Source organism: Cervus elaphus, chromosome 33 (assembly GCF_910594005.1).
Source record: "Cervus elaphus chromosome 33, mCerEla1.1, whole genome shotgun sequence".
Lineage (NCBI taxonomy): Eukaryota > Metazoa > Chordata > Mammalia > Artiodactyla > Cervidae > Cervus > Cervus elaphus.
In genome coordinates, this window is record NC_057847.1 from 28,318,117 (window position 1) to 28,340,561 (window position 22,445).

Genomic DNA, 22,445 nt, shown 5'->3' on the forward strand with positions numbered 1-22,445 from the left:
TTCATGGGGTTGCAAAGAGTCGGACACGACTGAGTAACTGAACTGAACTGAACTGAGGTGGCTCTAGTGGTAAAGAACCCGCCTCCCAGTGCAGGAGAAGTAATACACACAGGTTCGATCATTGGGTTGAAGAGATCTCCCGGAGGAGGGTATGACAACACACTCCCAGTATCCTAAGGAGATAGGAGAATCCCCTGGACAGAGGAACCTGGCGGACTGTGGCCCATCAAGTCACAAGAAGTCAGACACGACTGAAGTGACAGCATGCACATGCATGCACTGTATATTTATATAATCAAGATAAAGAGCAATGCAAGATTGTTGCAGATAATACATAAATGAAATAGATAGATGTTTGTGTGGTTAATCAGAGAAGCAGCTGCCTAAGCAGGACAAATTGCCACATGTTTAGGAGCTGGCCACATCATGTTTTTTCTATGGACTAGCAGTCTGCAAGGCACACGCTTCTCTGACATTTTCCTGAATTGCCTAATACCCAATCTGGTTATAGCTTTTTGTCTCCAGCTGTCTATAGAGGTTCCTGGTCATTTATAGTGAGAGAAACTCATATCTTTTTTCCCCCTCTCTTCCTTTTCTATATATAGTAGATACAGATAAGTATCACATGATTATTTGAAGGATTGAAATTTCATTTTGATTTTGCTTTCCTGGGCAGAAACATTTACATCATTTTATACTTTTGAACATGAATTGCCTCTTTTTCTAGGTGTAATCCATTTTTGCTCTTCAGCATACGGAAGATTTTATGAATAATATTCAGTGCAGAAAGAGAGCTCTAAAAATAATTGTGCTGGTAGGGTTTTGTTAGTCTTCTGTAGAGCAGTGGCAAGAGAAAAGAACAAAGGCACAGCAGTGGAAAGGTAGTGGTAGGCGGGGCATTTGATTTCATTTGCCTCCACCAAAGAGCTTGTATTTAGAGAAGGAAAAACAAATAAGAAACAGAAAATCTGCACTAGCTATTGAATGTTTCATTTCTCATCACTGTTAGTTGCATTTAAATGGAATCATTGCAGTCTTTTTGGTGTGTATAACTAAGCCTTTTTTTTCTGGAAAGAATATCTTGAATTTTATGTGTAAAAGCACTATGAGATATTTTTGACACTCTGCAGTTTGTTTTGGAATTCGCAGTCTTAAAACCTATTGACTTTCATAAGGTGGTAAAGGGTGTACAATACATGTCATTTTTATGCCTAATAGCACTTTGAATAGTATCTAATGCATATTATATATACACACCTTTTAACATCTGTTTCTACCTGACAGCTTACAGCATTTGGCTGAATGTTGTAATGAACAACTGAATGAGGGTGAAATGCCAAGCAGTGTTACAATGGATTCTTACTAGAAAAAATAAACTCTCTGGAGCTTATTTTAATACTTTTCCATAAAGGTTTTTAAGCTGACATATATGCTGGTACATAATTAAAGTAACATACTTTTTAAATGTTTAAGTTATTCTCCAGAAATGGAGATAGATCTGGCTAATCAAATGATATTTCTCCTTTTGAGCTGGGATTTAAGCATGTTTTTTGTACAGGGAAATCTATTTTGCAGATGGATTGATGATGATTCTTTAAAAATGTACGTATGTGTTATGATTGTTAGAATTAACTGATGGGATCTTAATATAGTATTTACTTGTTTATTTTACCAGTGTTTATATTATTCAGCTCAACCCAGAGAATGAGATTAATGTTTGTTTTCTTATTTTGCTCCTCTACTTGGGTTTTTGGTCTAGTGGTCATCCAATATTTCCCAGAAATACATTTGCATAGAAGTCCCAAAGCAAAATAATAACTTTAAAAAACTTTTTAATATACAAATCCAGATTCTGGGCTTTCATGCTTTGGCCATGTGCTAAGAGTTATATAAGCAAATACCAGAGAAAGCGAAGTTGGTCAAGGCTGTGACTTATAAAGAATGCCAGACAGTGTTGCACACTCCAGATACTCTCTTCCTTTCTCTTAAGTCTAAATGCTTCAGGAGAAAAGCTACTGTGCCCATCTTTCATTTAAAAGTGGTTCGTTTTCATGTCCTTTTTCTGTTTGTCATTCTTTTACACCAGTTTTTGGCTCTTAGGTAAATAATACATTGTTTAATCCATATTGACTAATTAATTGTTTGAAACTTTCCAGGTACTGATTAGGATGAATGTGATTTGGAGAAATTATATTTCCTGTCCAAGGATAAGAAAAGTACCTCACAGATACCAAAGTGGTTGTCACCCAGTGGCCCCTCTGGGATCAAGGATTTTAACTGATCCAACAAAAGTTTTTGAACATAACATGTGGTGAGTTATCTTTTTAGGTGTGATATAATGTATGTACATTAAGTGTCACCAGTGTTATTATTTTCATTTAGTTCCAGAAAAAGATTTTTAAAACTCAACCCTATGTTGTTGAAGTCTAAAAGCCAGGGTAATTGATCCTTACTTCTATGCGTGCCAAGTCACTTCAGTTGTATCAGACTCTGCGACTCTATGTATAGTAGCCTGCCAAGCTCCTTTCTGTCTGTGGGACTTTCTAGGCAAGAATACTGGACTGGGTTGCCAGGTCCTCCTCCAGGGGTTCTTCCCGTCACAGGGATTGAACCTGCATCTCCTGCATTGTCAGTTGGGTTCTTTTACCACTAGTGCACGTAAGGATCTGGATCCTTGCTTAAGTGTTACCCGTTCTGAGTTTCTCTGGGTGTTTGCAGGCCCTCCCTGCTCACTTCTGATCCTGATTTTGCAACATATCACTGAAGGGGCTTCTTTTCTATGTAGAGCCCTCCACTTGTCTCTTTTACAGCTAAGCACCAGGGAGAACACACTGATTTGACCCTAATTTGTGCTTTTAGGAAATCCACTCCTCTATTTGTGATGATAGGCTGGTATTTATAGAGAAAACTGATAATTGGGAATACAAAGCAGCAAATTATAAGGGCTCAGTGTATTCTTACCAGGCCTAGTTCCATATAAGAACAGCTCAACAGTGCAGAATCACTTCTATTTTGGCATAGTCAGGAAGTTGTGGTTTTTTTTATTCAGTTTTTTTTAGTTTCAGCTTTATTGAGGTATAATTGACATATTAAGGAAGGTTTAATTGGAGAAACTGAGATATTTATTCTTTCTCCAGTACCCAGTACAGTGCCAGGCACATAAATATTTGTGGAATAATGACTTAACATAAAGCAGGAGTAAGGGCATTCCAGGTGGGTGGAAAGCCATACCCACCTAGATGAGGAAGTATAAGGCCTATTTAGGAGAACAGGATAGTTTGCCTAAAATAAAGGCTTTTTTAGAAGATTGGAAAATGATAAAGTTGGAATGATAATAGACCAGATGTAGGGGTGGGAGCAAGATTGTGTGGTCTTAAATTCACACCTGAAGTGAAAGATATGACAGAGTCCCTGAAGAGAAATGGCATTCATTATACATGGTATATTAAGTATTTGGTTAACAGTATATCCAGAGATCAGCAGGTATAACTAGAAGCAGGAAAGGGCCAATGAGAGGTTGTAAGGAAAGAAAAAGTAGAACTTGGTGCTTTTGTAATAAAGGAAAAGGAAACATTTGACTCTGAAGGTTTAATCCCAAATGACTAACAGAAATAGGAAAATCAAGAGGTAAATTGATTTTTAAAAATATATATATATTAGAAGAAAACAAATGGTTTATTTTCTTTTTTTAAAATTGAAGTATAGTTGATGTACAATATTATATGTTACAGGTATAAAATATAGCAATTCACAATTTTTAAATGTTATCCTCCATTTATAGTTATAAAACATTGGCTCTATTCTGTGTTGTACAATATATCCTTGTAGCTTACTTTATACATAATAGCTTGTACCTCTTAATCCTCCCCCTCCTTCTGTCTCCCCCCTGGTAACCACTCCCCCACTAGAACACTAGTTTGTTCTCTATATCAAACAGGTGGTTTCTTATAAAGGTAAATATACACTTACCGTATGACACAGCAATTCCATCCACTCCCAGGTATTTACCAGAATAAAGGAAAACATGTCCACGTATGAATACTCATAACAGATAGAGGAATTTGACAAAATAACAGTAAATTGATTTTTTATTTTGGAATAAAGATGTTGCATTTAGTTTTAGATATTTTGAATAGGTTTTGGGAGCCAGACATTCTGAGAAAAATGTCCGGAACACAGATTCCTCTGCTAGGAGGAGAGAGAGGGGTCAGGTCTGAAGATAAGAGGCTGGGTATAACATTTACAGACAAAATTGTTACCTCAGCCTTGGGTGCAGGACCTCTAGGGCTAGGAAAGTAATTAATGGACTTTCTATATTGAAACAATATCAATTTTAAAAAGAAATAGATTGACTTTTTACTAATTAGTCCTGCGTTATACAGTATGGTGGCCGCTACCCACATGCAGTAGTTGAGCATTTGAAACCTAGTTAGTCTGAATTGAGATGTGCTGTAACATTTTGAAGACTGAATACAAGTAAATTGTGAAATATTTCATTAGTAATTTTTGTACTTAATTAAATGTTAAAATGATATTATTTTGGATGTATTGAGCTAAAGTATATTATTTAAATTAATTTTATTTCTTTTCACTTTTTTTAATATGGCTACTAAAAAATTTTAAATTATATATTTGGCTGACATTATACTTTCTTGTTGCTGAGTTAAACCATTTTGACTATCATCACCAATTTGAACAGTTATAATAGGCTATGAAATAATTGCCAAGCAGTTAAACCTCCAGAGGAACTTCTGGTACTAGGCAAGCTCTTTGTCTGCCAAATGTTTCTGGTTGTTTGTATTTGTGTTTGTCAGTAGACTCTAGTTATTTAGTTGTCTACATCTCATTTTCTATTTTCTACCATCAGCTCTTTTGCCCAAGATTCCCGCCTGCCCTTTTAAGTTCTGTTTTGTCATAGGCTCTCAGGGAAGCAAAGGTCATCTGGTTCAGTGCTTCTCAAACACTATGGGCTAGCTTAGGGCTACTGCACAAGAATCCCTTGGGAGTTATTTCACTAGTTTTGCAGGTATGGCCCGAAAATTTGTAATTTGAAAAAGCTCTTTTAGTCATTCTTTTGAGCTACCAGGTTTAGGAATCCTTGATCCAGTCCTGCTGCTGCTGCTGCTAAGTCGCTTCAATCATGTCCAACTCTGTGCAACCCAATAGACGGCAGCCCACCAGGCTCCGCTGCCGTCCCTGGGATTCTCCAGGCAAGAACACTGGAGTGGGCTGCCATTTCCTTCTCCAATGCATGAAAGTGAAAAGTGAAAGTGAAGTCGCTCAGTCGTGTCTGACTCTTAGCGACCCCATGGACTGTAACCCACCAGGCTCCTCTGCCAATGGGATTTTCCAGGCAAGAGTACTGGAGTGGGTTACCATTGCCTTCTCCGTGATCCAGTCCAGTGGTTTTCAAATATTTCTTCAGCAGCCGAATTTTTTTTTCCAAGTGAAATCTTAATGTAAAACCCCAATATTTAAAAGGTAAAAAACAAACCTCTTCTGAGTGAAGTGGGCATAGAGGCTTGGGACATCAACAGCTCCATCTCCCCTTTTCTCTCCCACTGCTCCCTCACTCTAGCAGCCTAGAGAAAGTTTGAAAAACCTTGATCTGGTCTCTATAGCCATCCTCTTCCATAGCATACCCCTGAAAGAGGTTATCCTGCCTGTGCCATGATACCTCTAGTGAACTCTCTCCAAAGGCAGATATGTACTGTAATAAACATAATAATAATAATTTCCTCCAAGGGAAGAGAGAAGTAGTTGCTTCACATCATCTCCCCACATCTCCCCGAGCCCCCCACCTTTTTTTGCTTGAAGAGAAGATACATAAATTAAACTGAAAATCAGAAGACTGGTTTACTTTCTCCTTACTTTAAGTACAAAGTTCTGTCTAAAAGTTCTCGCTTCCTTCCTTATTTTTTTCTTTATATTTAAGAATAATGTTTTCTCATGCTGAATTTTTATCTTTTTAAGATTTTTTAACAATTTATTTGTTTGGCTGTGCCAGTTCTTAGTTGAAGCATGTGGGATATAGTTCCCCAACCAGGGATTGAACCCAGGCCCCTCTGCACTGGAAGCTTGGAGTTTTAACCACTGGACCACCAGGAAGTCCTTTTAAGATTTTTCTTAAAAAATACATGTCAATTTTCTCTCAGAGATGTGGCTCAGAATTGTGTACACTTTATTTTTTCCTCTAGCTTCTGATTTAGTTAATAAGAACTATTTACTCTCTATATGAACCTCTTTTAAAAATTTTTTGGAGACAGAATGAAAATAGCCCTTTTTTTTTCAGTTTCTATATCCTGAGTAATATTTGCCCTCCAGATTCTAGAATTTGTATAACTAGTATTTACATCTGCCTATAGGTTCTTAATAATAGTTTAATTAAGTAAATTTCACATAACACAAAGTTAACCATTTTAAGGCGAACAGTTCAGTGGCATAAATTACATTCACGATTTTGTGCAACCAGCATCTCTGTCTAGTTCCAAAACATTTCCATCGCTCTAAAGTAAAATTCCTGATTCATTAAGCAGCTTATACGTGCACTACAGTTCCCAACCCCCGGCAATCACCAATCTGTGTTTTGTCTCTACGGAATTACCTCTTCTGGATATTTCGTATAAATGAGATCATACAACAAGTGGTCTTTTGGGTCCAGCTTCTTTCCCTTAGCATAAAGTCTTGGAGGTTCATCCATATTGTAGCATGTATTAGTACCTCATTCCTTTTTATGATAGAAAAATATTCCACATACAACACAATTGGTTTATCCATTCATTCACTGATGGGCATTTAAATTGTTTCTACCTTTTGGCTTTTGTGAATAGAGCTGCTGTGAACATGTGTATACATGTACTTGTTTGAGTCTTTGTTCTCAAGTCTTAGAGATAATACCTAGGAATGGAATTGTGGGGTCATGTGGTAATTCTCTATTTAAATTTTGAGAAACGACCAAACTTTTCCACAGTGACCAAACCATTTTATGTTCTGCTTATAGTCTTTTAATTATGTTTATTACATTTATCCATTTGGGAGCCACTGACATGAAACTATATTCAGATTGCTCGTGAGAATTGGCTCAGACATCTGTCTATATTGAGCAACTTACAGTTACTTGGAAAAATCATTTCTTATTCCATGCTATTCCTGGTTTAAGGGTATAGGAACTTTTCAGGGGGTTCCCTAAAATTTATAAGGAAGCAGTAAACACTTGTATTGTCATATAACTAAATCAGCTAGGCCAGCAGCTTTCAAGGTTTTTGGCATGATCCAGTGTAAGGAGAATAGTTTACATCATGGGCCAGTACATGTACATATAACACATGCATATGTATGAAACAGGAACAGAAGTTTCCTTTACAATTTTACAATGTACTTATAGTTTCCATTTATTCTTTTCTACTCCATTTCTGTTTATTTCTCTTTTTAAGTGTAGGTAGACTAAATTGGTTTCATGACTGACTGCAAGTGTCATGACCTTTAGTTTAAAACACTGAACTAAATAATTCTCTATAGGTCCAAGGTAGGATCTATATCCTGCAACATGAATTTCTATTATGAAACTCATTTAAATAATTGACTGTTTCTGGAATCCCACTAGAATTTAGATATAAAAAATTCTTATTATATAGTCTGAATTTTCCTTATACAGTAATTTATCATGGGAGGCAATCTAGATGTTGAAAGAGACAGTCTGCGTATATAACTTTAGGAAGTTAATCTGTGCCTCAGTTTCCTCATCTCTAAAATGGGATAATAATAGTAATGTTTACCTCATAGAGTCATTGTGAGGATTGAATCTAGTATGTAGTTGTATAACAAGTAAGCAGCATGTAAGAATTAGCTATATTATTATTACTGTTTCCTAACATTCACTTTAGTTACTTATATGTTTGTTTCATCTTCATTATTAGATTATATGACTCTTCAGAGAAGATCTTAGTTTCTATCTGTCCCATTGCTATATTCTCTATATTATAGGCAGTTAATAATTATATTTGAATAAGTGAATCAATGTAGAGAAACAGGAGATCCAGTTTATGTGTACTTGAAGTTTACAGCTAGTCTGAGTTAATTTTGTAGCTAAACATGGGCTTTAGAATCAAAAACATCTCAATTTAAGTCCTGAATCTACCCCTTTCCAGCTATAGGAATTTGAGCAAGTTTTTTTTCATCAAGTGTTGTGCGTGTTAAAGGAAATAAATATATAAAACACTTAGTAGGAATAAGTGCTCACTGAAAGGCATCATTCTTGATATAAGAATTGAGATATATACCAATGAATACATAAACAGTATAGAGGACTATGCAAGGTCATATAGTGAAGACAGTAAAGATCATAGGGATAGTCTTAAGAATTGGAAGAGATTTTTGAGATGGGGATATAGAAGAGTCAATAAGACTTGATAGAGTAGGTAGGATTTAACCTGTGCACCAAAGGAGGAAGATTTAAACAGTGAAAATCCTTTTGTTCTAGACATTAGCACAAGCAAAGATCTGTCTTGTACACAAGGTGTTTTTCAAAGCAAAAAATAGACCAGCCCACTTGGAAGAGAGGTTTCACATTTTGAAACTGGGTAAATGGTGTGACAAAAGGAGTATTTTATGAGACTAAAGCTCTGTTGTTCAGGACACTTAGAATTACCATTGTAAAACATGAAGTGGTATCTTTCTTCCCCATTTTTTTAATATTCACATGTTCCCATCACTGGGCTAGATTCTAAGGAGTACTCAGGAGAGGAGTAGGAGATGATCATTGCTCTAAAGGAGCTCTGGTCTGTTTCAGGAATAAGCCTGAGTCCTCCAGGAGAGGAAATTGGTTGAATTTGAAAACCAAAGTATTTCTCCTCCAACAAAATGAGAAGAAATAGTAAAAAAAAAAAAAAAGCAAAAACTATACCAACAGCAACTTTAAGAGTTCAGGAACATGGACAATTAGTGACCAAGGAAGGAAAGTGTAGATTCGTATGTGGCTCAGAGTGGCTCCTAACCTACCTCTATCCCTCAGAAGCAATACTACGGAAAGATCAGCTGACAAGTCGTTTCTAATACTCACTAGGCAACCCTGGCAAAATTTGAGAAAAAATCCTTGAAAATAAACATTCTTACCTATTAGAGAAGAAGAGGTCTTAGCAGAGCAGGGGAAATTGTGGGTCTCACCATTTTCCAGAGTTCCATGCTGAATTGAGGGAACTGTCCAAAGCCCAGGGGAAACCACCTTAGGAATAGGGCACATCCTAACTAGGTAAGTGAGACCTAGCATAGGACTTAATCTCAAAAAAGAAGAAAGCAGACCCAGACCCTCATCAAGTCTGCCCACTACTCAGTAGCGTTTCCCCTTCTCCCCCACCTCTGACACCCTCAGAGTACCAGAAGAGTGCAGAAAATACATAATACCTAGCCTTCAAACTGAAGCTTACTGAGAAAGATAAAAGAGAATTTATCTGCCAGCAAAACAGAAAGGAAAGGAGGAATGAAGGAGAAAGAACATAGCATGTATTATGGATTAGTTTGCATTTTCCAGTATTTTATGTAGAGGGAATCACAATATATGCTCTTTTTTTTGTCTGACCTCTTTTACTAGGGATGATGTTTGTAGATTTATACATGTTGTTGCATATATCAACAGTCTGTTCATTTTATGGCTAATAAAGTCAGAATATATAAAAAGCCCTCAAAAATCAGTTAATGAACAACCTTATAAAAATGGGCAAAATATTGAACAGACACCGTACCTAAGAACATACACAGGTAACAAGCATATGAAAAGATACTCAAACACCATTAGTCATTAGGGAGGTGCAAATTAAAATCACAGTGAAATACTACTACATTTTTATTAGAATAACTAAAATTCAAAATACTGTACCAATACTGTTGGTGAAGATTTAGAGGAACTGGAATTTTCATACACTGCTGTGGGAACATAAAACAATATAATCACTTTGGAAAACAGCTTGGCGGCTTCTTTAAAAATTAAACAGGTACCCTGTATGTGATTTAGCCATTCCATTCCTAGATATTTATCCAAGAGAAAAGAAAGCATATATCCATACTGATACTTTTACATGATTGTTCATAGCAGCTTTATTTGTTAATAACCAAATTTGGAAACAATGCAAATATCCCTCAATAAGTAAATGAATAAACAAATTGTAATAGACAGTAAAGAATCGCCTGCAGTGTTTAAGACCTGGGTTCGATCTCTGGGTTGGGAAGATCCCCTGGAGGAGGGCATTGAGTGAAAGAAGATAGAAATAAATAATGTGTATTTTACTTTTACTAGACTAGAAAATGCAAACTAATCTGTACAGGCAGACGACAGATCAGTGTTTGTTGGTGAAGCAGGAGGTGGGTGTGATGAGAAGGGTAAGCGTGGAAGGGAGGAGTTACAAAAGGGCACAAGGAAACTTTTGAGGGTGATGGATAATAGTCATTATCTAGGTTGTGGTGATGGTTTCATGAAGATTACATTTGTCAAAACTTATCAAATCGTACACTTTAAATATATGCTGTATGTCAATTATATCTCAATAAGGCTTTTAAAAATATGATTTATATTCATACATTGGAAAATAATGTAGCAGTTAATAAAAATAAGAAAGATCCATGTGTATTGATATCAAGAGTTGGTTATGATATGTCATTAAACAGGAACAAATTGCAGAAAGGTATCTCTAGTATGGCCTCATTTTTATTAAGGAATTTCTATATGTGTACTACATGTATATTCATATCTTTGTTTTTATATACTCAGAGAAATGTCTGAAAAGGTCCACATCATACTGATAATGGTGTTTATCTCAGGGGTGGGCATGGGGATAAGAGATAGGGTAGAGATGAAACTTTATAAGCATTAGTATTATTTGCATTTTGATTTTTTAAAAAGAATGCCCCCCATACCTATTCCCATCTTACTGTCTATCTTACGGTCTTTGTTCTTTAATAATCAATTACAGCTCCTCATCTTAACAATTCTGAGTTATACCAAATCTTCATCTTCAAATCCCCAGTTCACAGGCTAATAGATACAGGTTGTCGATAAATGTTTAATGAGAGAAGTGAATTTTTTTTCCCCAGCAACTGTGAGCTCTATTTCATTTTATGCAGAAATGGGAAGGCATTGGTTCTTTTGTGTATCTTTTGTAAGTCACACCTTCCTAAGTGAGAAACTGACCTATTAATAAAAAACAATCAATTTAAATGTTTATTACAGTCAAAAAGATAAGTGGAAATCCAGGAGTCAGAAATACAAATTAGTGTCAGTAGTAGAAAAGATTTAATTGAAGTTAATTCAGTTATTGTCTGATATATCTATAACAGCTATATTTTATCCGCCTGAGACATTTTTTTCACCAATTAACATCTCTGAAATCAGGATATTTCTTAAAATTGATAGCATCTTACCATTGTAATTGGAAGTGTTTTTTCTTTCCTCAGTTCAGTTCAGTTCAGTCGCTCAGTCGTGTCCGACTCTTTGCGACCCCATGAATCGTAGCACGTCAGGCCTCCCTGTCCATCACCAACTCCTGGAGTTTACTCAAACTCATGTCCATCGAGTCGGTGATGCCATCCAACCACCTCATCCTCTGTCGTCCCCTTCTCCTCCTGCCCCCAATCCCTTCCAGCATCAGGGTCTTTTCCAATGAGTCAACTCTTCGCATGAGGTGGCCAAAGTATTGGAGTTTCAGCTTCAGCATCAGTCCTTCCAATGAACACCCAGGACTGATCTCCTTTAGGATGGACTGGTTGCATCTCCTTGCAGTCCAAGGGACTCTCAAGAGTCTTCTCCAACACCACAGTTCAAAAGCATCAATTCTTTGGCGCTCAGCTTTCTTCACAGTCCAACTCTCACATCCATACATGACCACCAGAAAAACGATAGCCTTGACTAGATGGACCTTTGTTGACAAAGTAATGTCTCTGCTTTTTAATATGCTGTCTAGGTTGGTCATAACTTTCCTTCCAAGGAGTAAGCATCTTTTAATTTCATGGCTGCAATCACCATCTGCAGTGATTTTGGAGCCCAAAAAAATAAAGTCTGACACTGCTTCCACTCTTTCCCCATCTATTTCCCATGAAGTGATGGGTCCAGATGCCATAATCTTAATTTTCTGAATGTTGAGCTTTAAGCAGAAAATAATGGTATTTTAGATTTGATGAAATAGGATAATTATAATTTCAAAGTACATAATCTTAGTTGTATACTGTTTTGAGAACTATTACACTTATTTTACTAATAGTAAAACTGAGACACAGAAAATCTAAATTACTTTCCACTGCCATACATCAAGATTAACATTTGAGTATTTGTTATATTGTTAGAAAAGCATGAAAACCTTTTGTTAGGTGGATAAATTGGCAACAGAAATAGAAAGTTGACCCAGAAAGAAGTACATGTGAACATATGGGAAAATATACAACAGTAAAAGAAATACAAATCGAAACAATTTGGTATCTTTTTAGATCTACTAAAATAATGTCAAAAATGAAAGAAAAAGAGCAAGAAATTTAAGATTACACCCAATCCTGGTAGCTTTGTAAGTTGATACAATCTGGTTATATTTCTGTTTATTTTTTGACTCATCTGTTCTTTTATTTTTCTCTACTTTTTGACTATACATATTAAAATTATTTTTTAGATGTTATTTTAGAGCAACAGTTTCAAACATTGTGGTCTTAGGACCCCTGTACACTGTAAATTATTGAGGACCCCAAAACTTTTTATTTATGTGGACTGTATATATTGATATGTTCCATATTAGACATTGAAACTGAACATTAAAAGTATTAATTCATTTTAAAACAAGAATAAATTCATTACATGTTCATATAAATTACATATTTTAATGAAAATATCTATGTGCTCCCAAAAAATGTAGTGCAAGGAATGGCATTGTTTTAAATATTTGAGAGTCTCTTTAATATCTGACAATGGAAAAAGCTGGATTCTTATATCTGCTTCTTCATTCAGTCTGTTATGTCATGCTGTTTAGGTTGAATTATATAAAGAAAATTTGGCCTCACACAAATATGTACTTGTAAAGGAGAAGAGTTTTATAATAGCCTTTTATGATAAGTTTATAAGCATGATAATTTTATTAGTAGCAGTTTCTTAGTAGCAAATATGGAATATGAAACCATATCAGTGAACTTTTGATATTCTGCTATATTATAAACCATTGTTGCACCTTATACTTTGAATGAATATTTTTTTAAACCTAGGTATCATTTTATAATATCACACATGGATAATTTGGAAAGTTTAGCTCCCTGTTTTATGTAGATCCAAATGACACATTTCGTTAATAATCAGAAATTACATTTATTAATACACCATTATTCCCATCAGGAAAAATCTCTTAAGTATTGAAAGCTATCAAACGCATGGTGGTGGACACAGTTTTTCCAAGATTCAAATTTTTGTTTGAAAGCACAAAATTTATCTTTGACAGCAAATACTGTCATTTTTTTTCCTTAAAGTGATAGATAAGCTCATTTCATTTACTTTTAAGATGCCAAATACTCAAGTCTGAATAGCTGTAGTTTGTCTACAGTTGCTCTTTCAAGTAAAAATGGCTTTCCATGAAAAAAGCACCTAATTCAGTTCACAGTGCAAACAGTCGTACAAGTGCTTTTCTACGAGTCAGTCATCTGTCTTCAGTGTGCAGCTTTTTGCATGCTTACCAACACACTCTCCAGTGAATCGAATTTTTTAAAACAAAAACTGGTATATTCTTTATCATCCCCTGACTGGTGGTATAGAATTGATGACTGCTAGTACAGATCTTCCTTGACTTACAATGGGGTTATGTACAAATAAGTTGAAAATATTGTAAGTCAAAAATGCAATTAATAATATCTAACCTACCAAACAGAATTTAGCCTGTGCTCAGGACTTTTACATTAGCCTACAATTGGGCAAAATCATGTAATACCACACATATTTTTAAATAAATTCTTGAGTATCTTGTGTAATGTATTGAAGGCTGTACTGAAAGTGAAAAACAGAAGGTTGTATTCATACAGAATGGTAAGTGCATTGATTGTTTATCTCTGTGACCACATGGCTGACTGGGAGCTGCAGGTCACTGCCAGTGCCTAGCATCATGAGACAGTATTATAGCACTATGATTAGCCCAGAAAAAGATCACAATTCCAAGTATGATGTCTACTAAATGCATATCACTTTTGTACCATCATGAAGTCAAAAAATCACAAATTGAACCATCATAAATCAGAGATCATCAATACACTTTGGTGCTACTGCCTCGTTTCATACTTGGGCAGTTGCAGTTTTACCCATCATTGCTCTTATACCATCCATACAAATGTTGCACAGTGAAAAATGCAAATAACAGTATTATTATGAAAATAGTTTTGACTTAATGAACTATCTGAAAATGGATCACACTTGGAGAACCACAATTCTAGACATTGCAGTGTGCTTCCTCAACTTGATACAAGTCCACTTAGAATTAATATTTTACAACATTCTGTTCAGTTCAGCTAACATTATATGTCAGTAAAATGTAAAAACCTTACAACAGTGTGATTCTACTTATTCATGCAGTGTTTGCTTTATTGTGGTTATATGGTTTATTTCTATTGGAGAGGGCAGTGGCACCCCACTCCAGTACTCTTGCCTGGAGAATCCCATGGACGGAGGAGCCTGGTGGGCTGCAGTCCATGGGGTCTCGAAGAGTCGGACACAACTGAGCAACTTCACTTTCACTTCTCTTTCATGCATTGGAGAAGGAAATGGCAACCCACTCCAGTGTTCTTGCCTGGAGAATCCCAGGGACAGGGGAGCCTGGTGGGCTACCATCTATGGGGTCACACAGAGTCAGACACGACTGAAGCGACTTAGCAGCAGCAGCAGTTTACTTCTATAGCCCTTTAGTGGCTCAGACAGTAAAGAATCTGCCTGCTATGCAGGAGATGTGGGTTCAATCCCTGGGTCAGGAAGATCCCCTAGAGAAGGGAATGGAAACCCACTCGAGTATTCTTGCCTGGGGAATCGCAGGGACAGAGGAGCCTGGGCGGGGCTATAGTCCATGGGGTCGCAAAGAATCAGACACAGCTGAGCAACTAACACACACTTTTACTTCTATACATGTTATAAACTTTGTAATTCATTATTTTTGCTGTATATAGGTAGTAATTTTTAAGAGAAATTAAGAAGGAATTTTTTTTAATATTGTCTTTTATAGTTAGTCACATATTTATCGCTTGTGGTCTCTTTAGTCTACCTCAGTGTCTATGTGGTACCATTCTCCTTTAGTCTGAAAAAATTTTTTGTCATATAGATTCTGCTGGTAACAAATTATCTCAAGTTTTATATACCTGAAGATATCTCTGTTTTTAAATTTTGAAAGATATCTTCACCACATATAGAAATCAAGGTTGACATATTTTTTTCTTTCAGCATTTAAAATTTTTTTTTCTTTTTTAATTTTTATTGGAGTATAATTGATTTATAGTTTTGTGCTAGTTTCAGGTATATAGCAAAGTGAGTCAGTTATACATATACATATATCCACTCTTTTTTAGGTTCTTTTCCCATATAGGTCATGGTCATTACAGAGTATTGAGTAGAGTTCCCTGTGCTGTATAGTAGGTCTTTATTAGATACCCGTTTTATATACAGTGGTATGTATGTGTCAGTCTCCCAGTTTATCCCTTCTCCCGCCGCCGCCCCCCCCCGCCCCGCCCCGGTAACCATAAAAGTTTGTTTTCTAAATCTGTTCTGAATCTAGTGTGGTTCTTATTTCTATAGCATGGCATTTTGGAGGTCTTAACTGAATGCCCAAGGTGTTCAGGGTGATCTCTGGCTTAGCCAGAACTCTAGCATCTCCAAGCACTGCACTGCACAATCTATGCAGACTTCAGTGGCCCTCCTCTTTGTCCAACCCTCTCTTCTTCAGTATTCCGCCACACAAAGCCTCACCATCTCAGTGGCTCTGAACCCTGATTTCTGCCTTCTTAACTCACAAAGCTGTCATTCAGTGAGACAGCCAGGCTCTTCTTGGACTCCCCTCTGCACCAGAGTCTAGAACATGTCCTAGACAGAAAGCCAGAGTAAATTGGGGAATGACCTTTTGTGTTTCTCTTCTTTTAAGGATCACAGTCCTGTGCTGTCTGAAGTATATAGTCCAATGCCTAAAAAAGAGTTGCTTCATATACTATTTTATCCAGATTTATTGTATTTTATGGCAGAAGGATAAGCCTATTTCTAGGTACTCTGTCATGGTCCAAATCACAGATTCTATACAACAGTTTTAAGTCCTATTAATAATTATGAAGATTTTCTGGCTATATAGAAAAGTGTTTGTGTGTGTGTATCCAAACATACAGGAAGGGAACTTGAAAAATTAAGAATTGTTAATTGATTAGGATATTTAAACCAAAGGTCAGATTTCAGATTTTTCTGTTACCATAATTGTGACTGTGTAATAAAAATGACTTTGTTATGGAATTAAAGATTATTGAAATAGTTTTAGGTTGAAATTATTTAACTTTATTTCTTCCTTTTACTTTAGAATATTTTATTTTTAATTTCACTAGGCACCTAATACATTCCTTAAATTTATCTTTAAATTCTATTCTGTAATAACACTTTTACATACACAGTAAATGACAAAGACAAAAACATTTTATATGCATAGTTTACACTGGGTACTTTGTTTTATATCTAATTGTTAAAAATTATAATAGGAAGTGGCACCACATTCAGCAGAGTTTTCTGTAAGTAGGATCCTCAAAAACATTAGTACCCCAGCTAAGTGACTGGAGAGCGTGTGTGTGTTTTAACTTTTTGAAACCAAACCAAATGCATGATTATTTAGACTGTTATTCCCATCAACTTAAAGCTAATCAAGGAACCATCATTCAGTTGTAATATGTATCAGTTCAGTTCAGTCACTCAGTCATGTCCAACTCTTTGCGACCCAATGGACTGCAACACGCCAGGCTTCCCTATCCATCACCAACTTAGGGAGCCTACTCAAATTCATGTCCATTGAGTCGGTCCAACCATCCAACCATCTCATCCTCTGTCGTCCCCTTCTCTTCCCACCTTCAATCTTTTCCAGCATCAGGGTCTTTTCCAATGAGTCAGTTCTTCGCGTCAGGTGGCCAAAGTATTTTAGTTTCTGCTTCAGCATCAGTCCTTCCAATGAATATTCAAGGTTGATTTCCTTTAGGATTGACTGGTTTAATCTCCTTGCAGTCCAAGAGACCCTCAAGAGTCTTCTCCAACACTACAGTTCAAAAGCATCAATTCTTTGACGCTCAGCTTTCTTTATAGTCCAACTCTCACATCCATACATGACTACTGGAAAAACCATAGCTTTGAAGAGACAGACCTTTGTTAGCAAAGTAATGTCTCTGCTTTTTAATATGCTGTCTAGGTTGGTCATTGCTTTTCTTCCAAGGGGCAAGCATCTTTTAATTTCATGGCTGCAGTCACCATCTGCAGTGATTTTAGAGCCCAAGAAAGTAAAGTCTGTCACTGTTTCCATTGTTTCTCCATCTATTTGCCATGAAGTAATGGGACCAGATGCCATGATCTTAGTTTTTTTTTTTTTTTAAATGATCTTAGTTTTCTGATGTTGTTTTAAGCCAACTTTTTCACTCTCCTTTTTTCACTTTCATCAAGAGGCTCTTTAGTTTTTCTTCACTTTCTGCCCTAAAGGTGGTGTCATCTGCATATCTGAGGTTATTGATATTTCTCCTGGCAATCTTTATTCCAGCTTGTGCTTCATCCAGTCCGGCATTTCGCGTGATTCATTCTGCATATAAGTTAAATAATCAGGGTGACAATATACAGGCTTGACATACTCCTTTCCCGATTTGGAACCAATCCATTGTTCCATGTCCAGTTCTAACTGTTGCTTCTTGACCTGCATACAGAGTTCCCACGAGGCAGGTCAGGTGGTCTGGTATTCCCATCTCTTTAAGAATTTTCCACAGTTTCTTGTGATCCACACAGTCAGAGGCTTTGTACTATGTATATAGAAGGAATATAAAATCGCACACACACGGACACATATGAACTGAACTCATAGGACTTACGACTACTCCAAAATTATGATTTTATTCTACTAGCCATGTTGTGAAACTTTTCTTTTTAAAAATCCTGTCTTTTTTAAGATTTTTTTTCTCAATTTCAAGTTTTCAGGAAAAATACTCAATATGTTTTATATTTTCTTCTCAGTTCTCTTTTTTAGGAAAACATATATTCTTTTTTATTATAAAGATTGCTGGGTTTTCCCCCAACGGATAATGTAAAGTTTTAATGACCATTGTTATTAACATATCTTAAACATACAGTATAGTTTTTTTTATAAATATTTTTTAATTATCTCTAATTGAAGCAGCTTTAAAATATTAAGAAAATTTTAAGGCAGTTACTCTTTTTTTTAACTTTTTATTTTGTATCGGGATGTAACCAATTAACAATGTTGTGATAGTGTCAGGTGAGCTGTGAAGAAACTCAGCCATACATGTACATATGTCCATTCTCCCCCAGACTCTTCTCCCCTCCAGGCTGTAAGGCAGTTACTCTTAATTCCACAATTCTACTATAATTGTTTTTATTTTATCCAGTGTGTGTGTGTGTGTGTGTGTGTGTGTGTGTGTAGTTGTGATTATAATACATATACAGTTTGGGGACCTGCATTTTAACTTCATGTTATTTCATATACACTTTTCCATATTGTTAAATAACCTTCATATGTGCCATTTTAAATGTCTACATAATATTCCTTTGAGTTACAATAATTTTCCCATTATCCTATCACTGAGGTTGTTTACAATTTTTTGCTATTATATTTGGTATTCCAGTGAATACTGTTGTATAGGTACTTCTCTGTTTTAGTGGCTTCATTATAATAAATTCCCAGAAATATAATTTGCAAGTCAAACAAATAAACTATTTTCTTCCTTCAGTTGTGGTGGTGGTGGTTGTTAAATACCTGATTATTTTCAGTTTGTTTGTTAGTTAGCTGTCTCTATGCTTAAATTCTATTATAATTATATTTATTATAAACCTGAATGATTCTTATTGCTGTCTGTTGGGCTTGGGTATACATGAATCAGACTCTTCTAATATAAGAACAGCCATAAAGCAGCAGGTCTGGAGGAAGTCCCCATAAATACAGTAGAAACATTTTATAGGTTTCTGAGGGGATTCTGTAACTATATAGTGGAAAATCTGTTCAGTTGGGGCTTAGGGTATAATATTCTCCTCACTTAGCAGTTAAGAAAATGAAGCAACATAAAAAACAGTGTAAGGAAGTTAGAGCAATTTAAGAAATAACTGAATCTATTAAATACTCTGGAAGAAGCAAGTTTTACAATTTAAAACAAATGTGTAAAGATAAAAACCACATATACTCTCTTTGTCTCAGAGCTTGATTTCTTTAACAGGAAAATTGACTGTTCTATTTTCCTAGAAATTTATAGATGAGAAACTTATCCCCAGCTTTAGTAATACTATTTTTTCAACAAATGATTTCTTGCTTTTAATGTCGTAACTGTCATCTAATAATATTCTCTGTAATTTTTATGTACAGAATATAAAATGTACTTATCAGCTCCAAGTTATATATATATGTTGCTCACATATGTTAAAATAAGTCAAAGGAAAAATTTGTCCCAATCTCATTCATTAAAGCAAGTGATAAAGCTGTTAAGTGATTAGTTGGTTTGTAAATAATTGGGTTTTTTAAATAACTGTGGTTAAATTTTCGTCTGTGAAACTGTAATTTCTACATTATCATATACTTTTCCTAGGAACTTCAGTATATTGGTTCTGATTCGTCTAATAAGTAATTTCTCACCTTTTACAGGTGTATTTATAACCAGGTCACTAGACTATACCCTGTCATATCTAATTGTATAAGCATGACTTAAAATAGTACCAAGCTTGTCATCATTCCACCCAAAGCAACCCCTTATTCTGTCATTGTTGCCTGCACTTTCCTCAGTACTCAGTTTTAATACCTTAGAATCATTCCTGACTCTCAGTCTTCTCTCCCCTCAATATCTAGTTAATCTCCAGATCATAACTCCCTGTATTCTTCCTTTCTGTTTTCCATTACTGCCACCTTAGTCCTGAGACTCATTACTTCTGTACCACTGCAACAGACTTGAATTTTGCATATGTGATTTTATTGCTTAGAAAAGTGGTTTATTCCAGGAAACTGCATCACTTACTTATAGTCTTACCTATTGCAAAAAAAAAAAAAAAAAATGCAGATTTTGTAAAAACAAAACAAAAAAATCACCTTTTTTTTGTATAAAGATGTTATTTCTATTTAAAGAAAGGTATTTTAGTAGCAGAAAATAATATTCTCTCATATAGAGTAAATTATGAACCTGAAAATACTTATTTCTAGAAAGTGCCAGATCTTAGAAGGATAACCTTCGAATATGCTGTGTCAAATAGTCTATCATTTAAACATAAGTAAATCCATACACAGAAATTAAGGCAGCTAATAAGAAAAGTGTAAAAGGAATATTAAAAAAACTTTTAAAGAATGCCCTGTTCATAAATTAACAAAAAGATTAAGCTTTAGAATAAAACACAGGAAACCATACCAGCACCCAGATAAACAGGCACCATAGTGCTCCTGGGACATTACTTCAGCAATCATTTCCAAAAGGTGGCTGGGGCTTGCAACACAACCAAAGTTAAACAGAACTGTAGGAGTTCCAGGATTATACCAGCACTATCAGAAGGAATATCTGACACAAAATATATTCATTTGATATGGGATTTGTTTGTATCCTTTGTCTTTGACTAATCTAGAATGAAAGATGTATCCCTTAGCACTCTTTTTTCTGCCTTCTTCAATTATAAAACACATTTTATAATCTTTATTTTTTTGAAAGGGATCACATGCAATGGTCAAAAGAAGAAGAAGAAGCGGCCAGAAAAATAGTAGAGGAAAACTCAGCTGTGCGAGTCCTTTCGGAAGAGCAAGGTAAGCAGCTATATGTAGCTCCGGGAGCCTGCTTCTCTGTTTGACCTCCCACTGACTCCGTTCACACCGCAGTCTCTTTTCCTCCTAACTGTGTCACCGTTTTAGAGAGTCCTTAGCTTCTGCCTATGCTAATTTACTTGTTCCTTTAGGAGAATTCCCAGTCATTCCAGTGTACTGAAACCAAAGTTAATGAAATAAATTGCATACTCACCCTATACGTACTTGCTCTTTTGATAGTCATATTATTGCTTTCTGTGGGAGATAGGTAAAGGTGGCATTTCAAACATTTGAAATGTTTGAGAGAGAACACAGGAGAACACAATTTAAAAATTTTCCTTCTTATCTTTTAGTATGCTATTGTGCATTTCAACTGCTGGGAATATTCAATGAATTCAAAACTTTGAGCAAAGAAGGTAAAATCATATCAAAATGTTGCTGATCTTTTAAGATGAACACAAAGTTTCAATAACGATTTAAGCTATTTTTCTTGGAGGCCTTTGATATTTAGAGTTTAATTTAGGTAAGGCATTGCCAACCTTCAAAAATGGTCTCTAAAATATTGCCCTATTGTGTAATCACCAAGCCAGAAAATAGTAAGTATGGGTGAAGATGTGGAGAAATGAAACCCTTGTGCACTAATGGTATAATTATAAAATGGTACAACCTCTGCTGAAAACAATATGTAAGTTCCTCTAGAAATTAAAAATGGAACTACCATATGATCTGACAGCCCCACCTCTGGATATATAGCCAAAAGAATTGAAAGAGATACCCAAAAGGTCTTGAAGGAATATTTGTATACCTTCGTTCATAGCAACACTATTCACAGTAGGCAAAAGGTAGAAATAGCCCAAATGTCCAGCAGATAAATTGATAAATAAAATGTGGCCTATTCATATGGAATATTATTCAGCCATTAAAAGAAATGGAATCCCTGTCCCATGCCATATAATCTGGATGAACTTTGAGGACACTATGTTAGGTGAAATAAGCTAGTCACAAAAAAGGCAAATACTATATGAGTCCACTAATATGAGGTATCTAAAGTAGTCAGATTCATAGAAACAGAAAGTTGAATGGTGGTTAGCAAGGGCTTAGAAGAATGGGAAACAGAGTTGTTGTTTAGTGAGTATAGGGTTTTGGATCTGCAGGATGAAAGTTATGGGCATCTGTTTCACAGCAATGTAAATACACTTAACATTGCTGGACTGTTCACTTACAAATGGTTAGGATGGTGAATGTTATGTGTTTTTTTAACCACATTTCTTTTTTTTTAAAAAGACACTAAAAAAATTTTGCCTCTGTCCTTCTCACTGAGTAGCTGGGAACCCACAGACAGTTGGCCCAACCCTTACACTCTTCTAGAGAGGATTTTCTGCTTTGTTTTTCTTAAATGATTTCTCCTTTAAAACAGGTTGTTTTGTTTTGTTTTCTTTAAAGAAAATACAGTTT

At 35.6% G+C, this 22,445-nt stretch overlaps 1 protein-coding gene across 3 annotated transcripts in view; it reads left to right on the forward strand.

The window, feature by feature from the left end:
- The window catches only part of METTL8 (methyltransferase 8, methylcytidine), an 80,483-nt gene that overhangs the window by 33,595 nt on the left and 24,443 nt on the right, over window positions 1-22,445 (forward strand). For 2 of the 3 annotated variants that reach the window (XM_043894321.1, XM_043894322.1), the window contains exons 2-4: window positions 2,157-2,311; window positions 20,902-20,993; window positions 21,344-21,406. In XM_043894321.1, the coding sequence (XP_043750256.1) occupies window positions 2,169-2,311; window positions 20,902-20,993; window positions 21,344-21,406 (298 nt within the window). In that variant the 5' untranslated portion in view covers window positions 2,157-2,168. The remainder of the gene's footprint in view (window positions 1-2,156; window positions 2,312-20,901; window positions 20,994-21,343; window positions 21,407-22,445) is intronic. The other variant, XM_043894324.1, reaches the window with a different exon arrangement.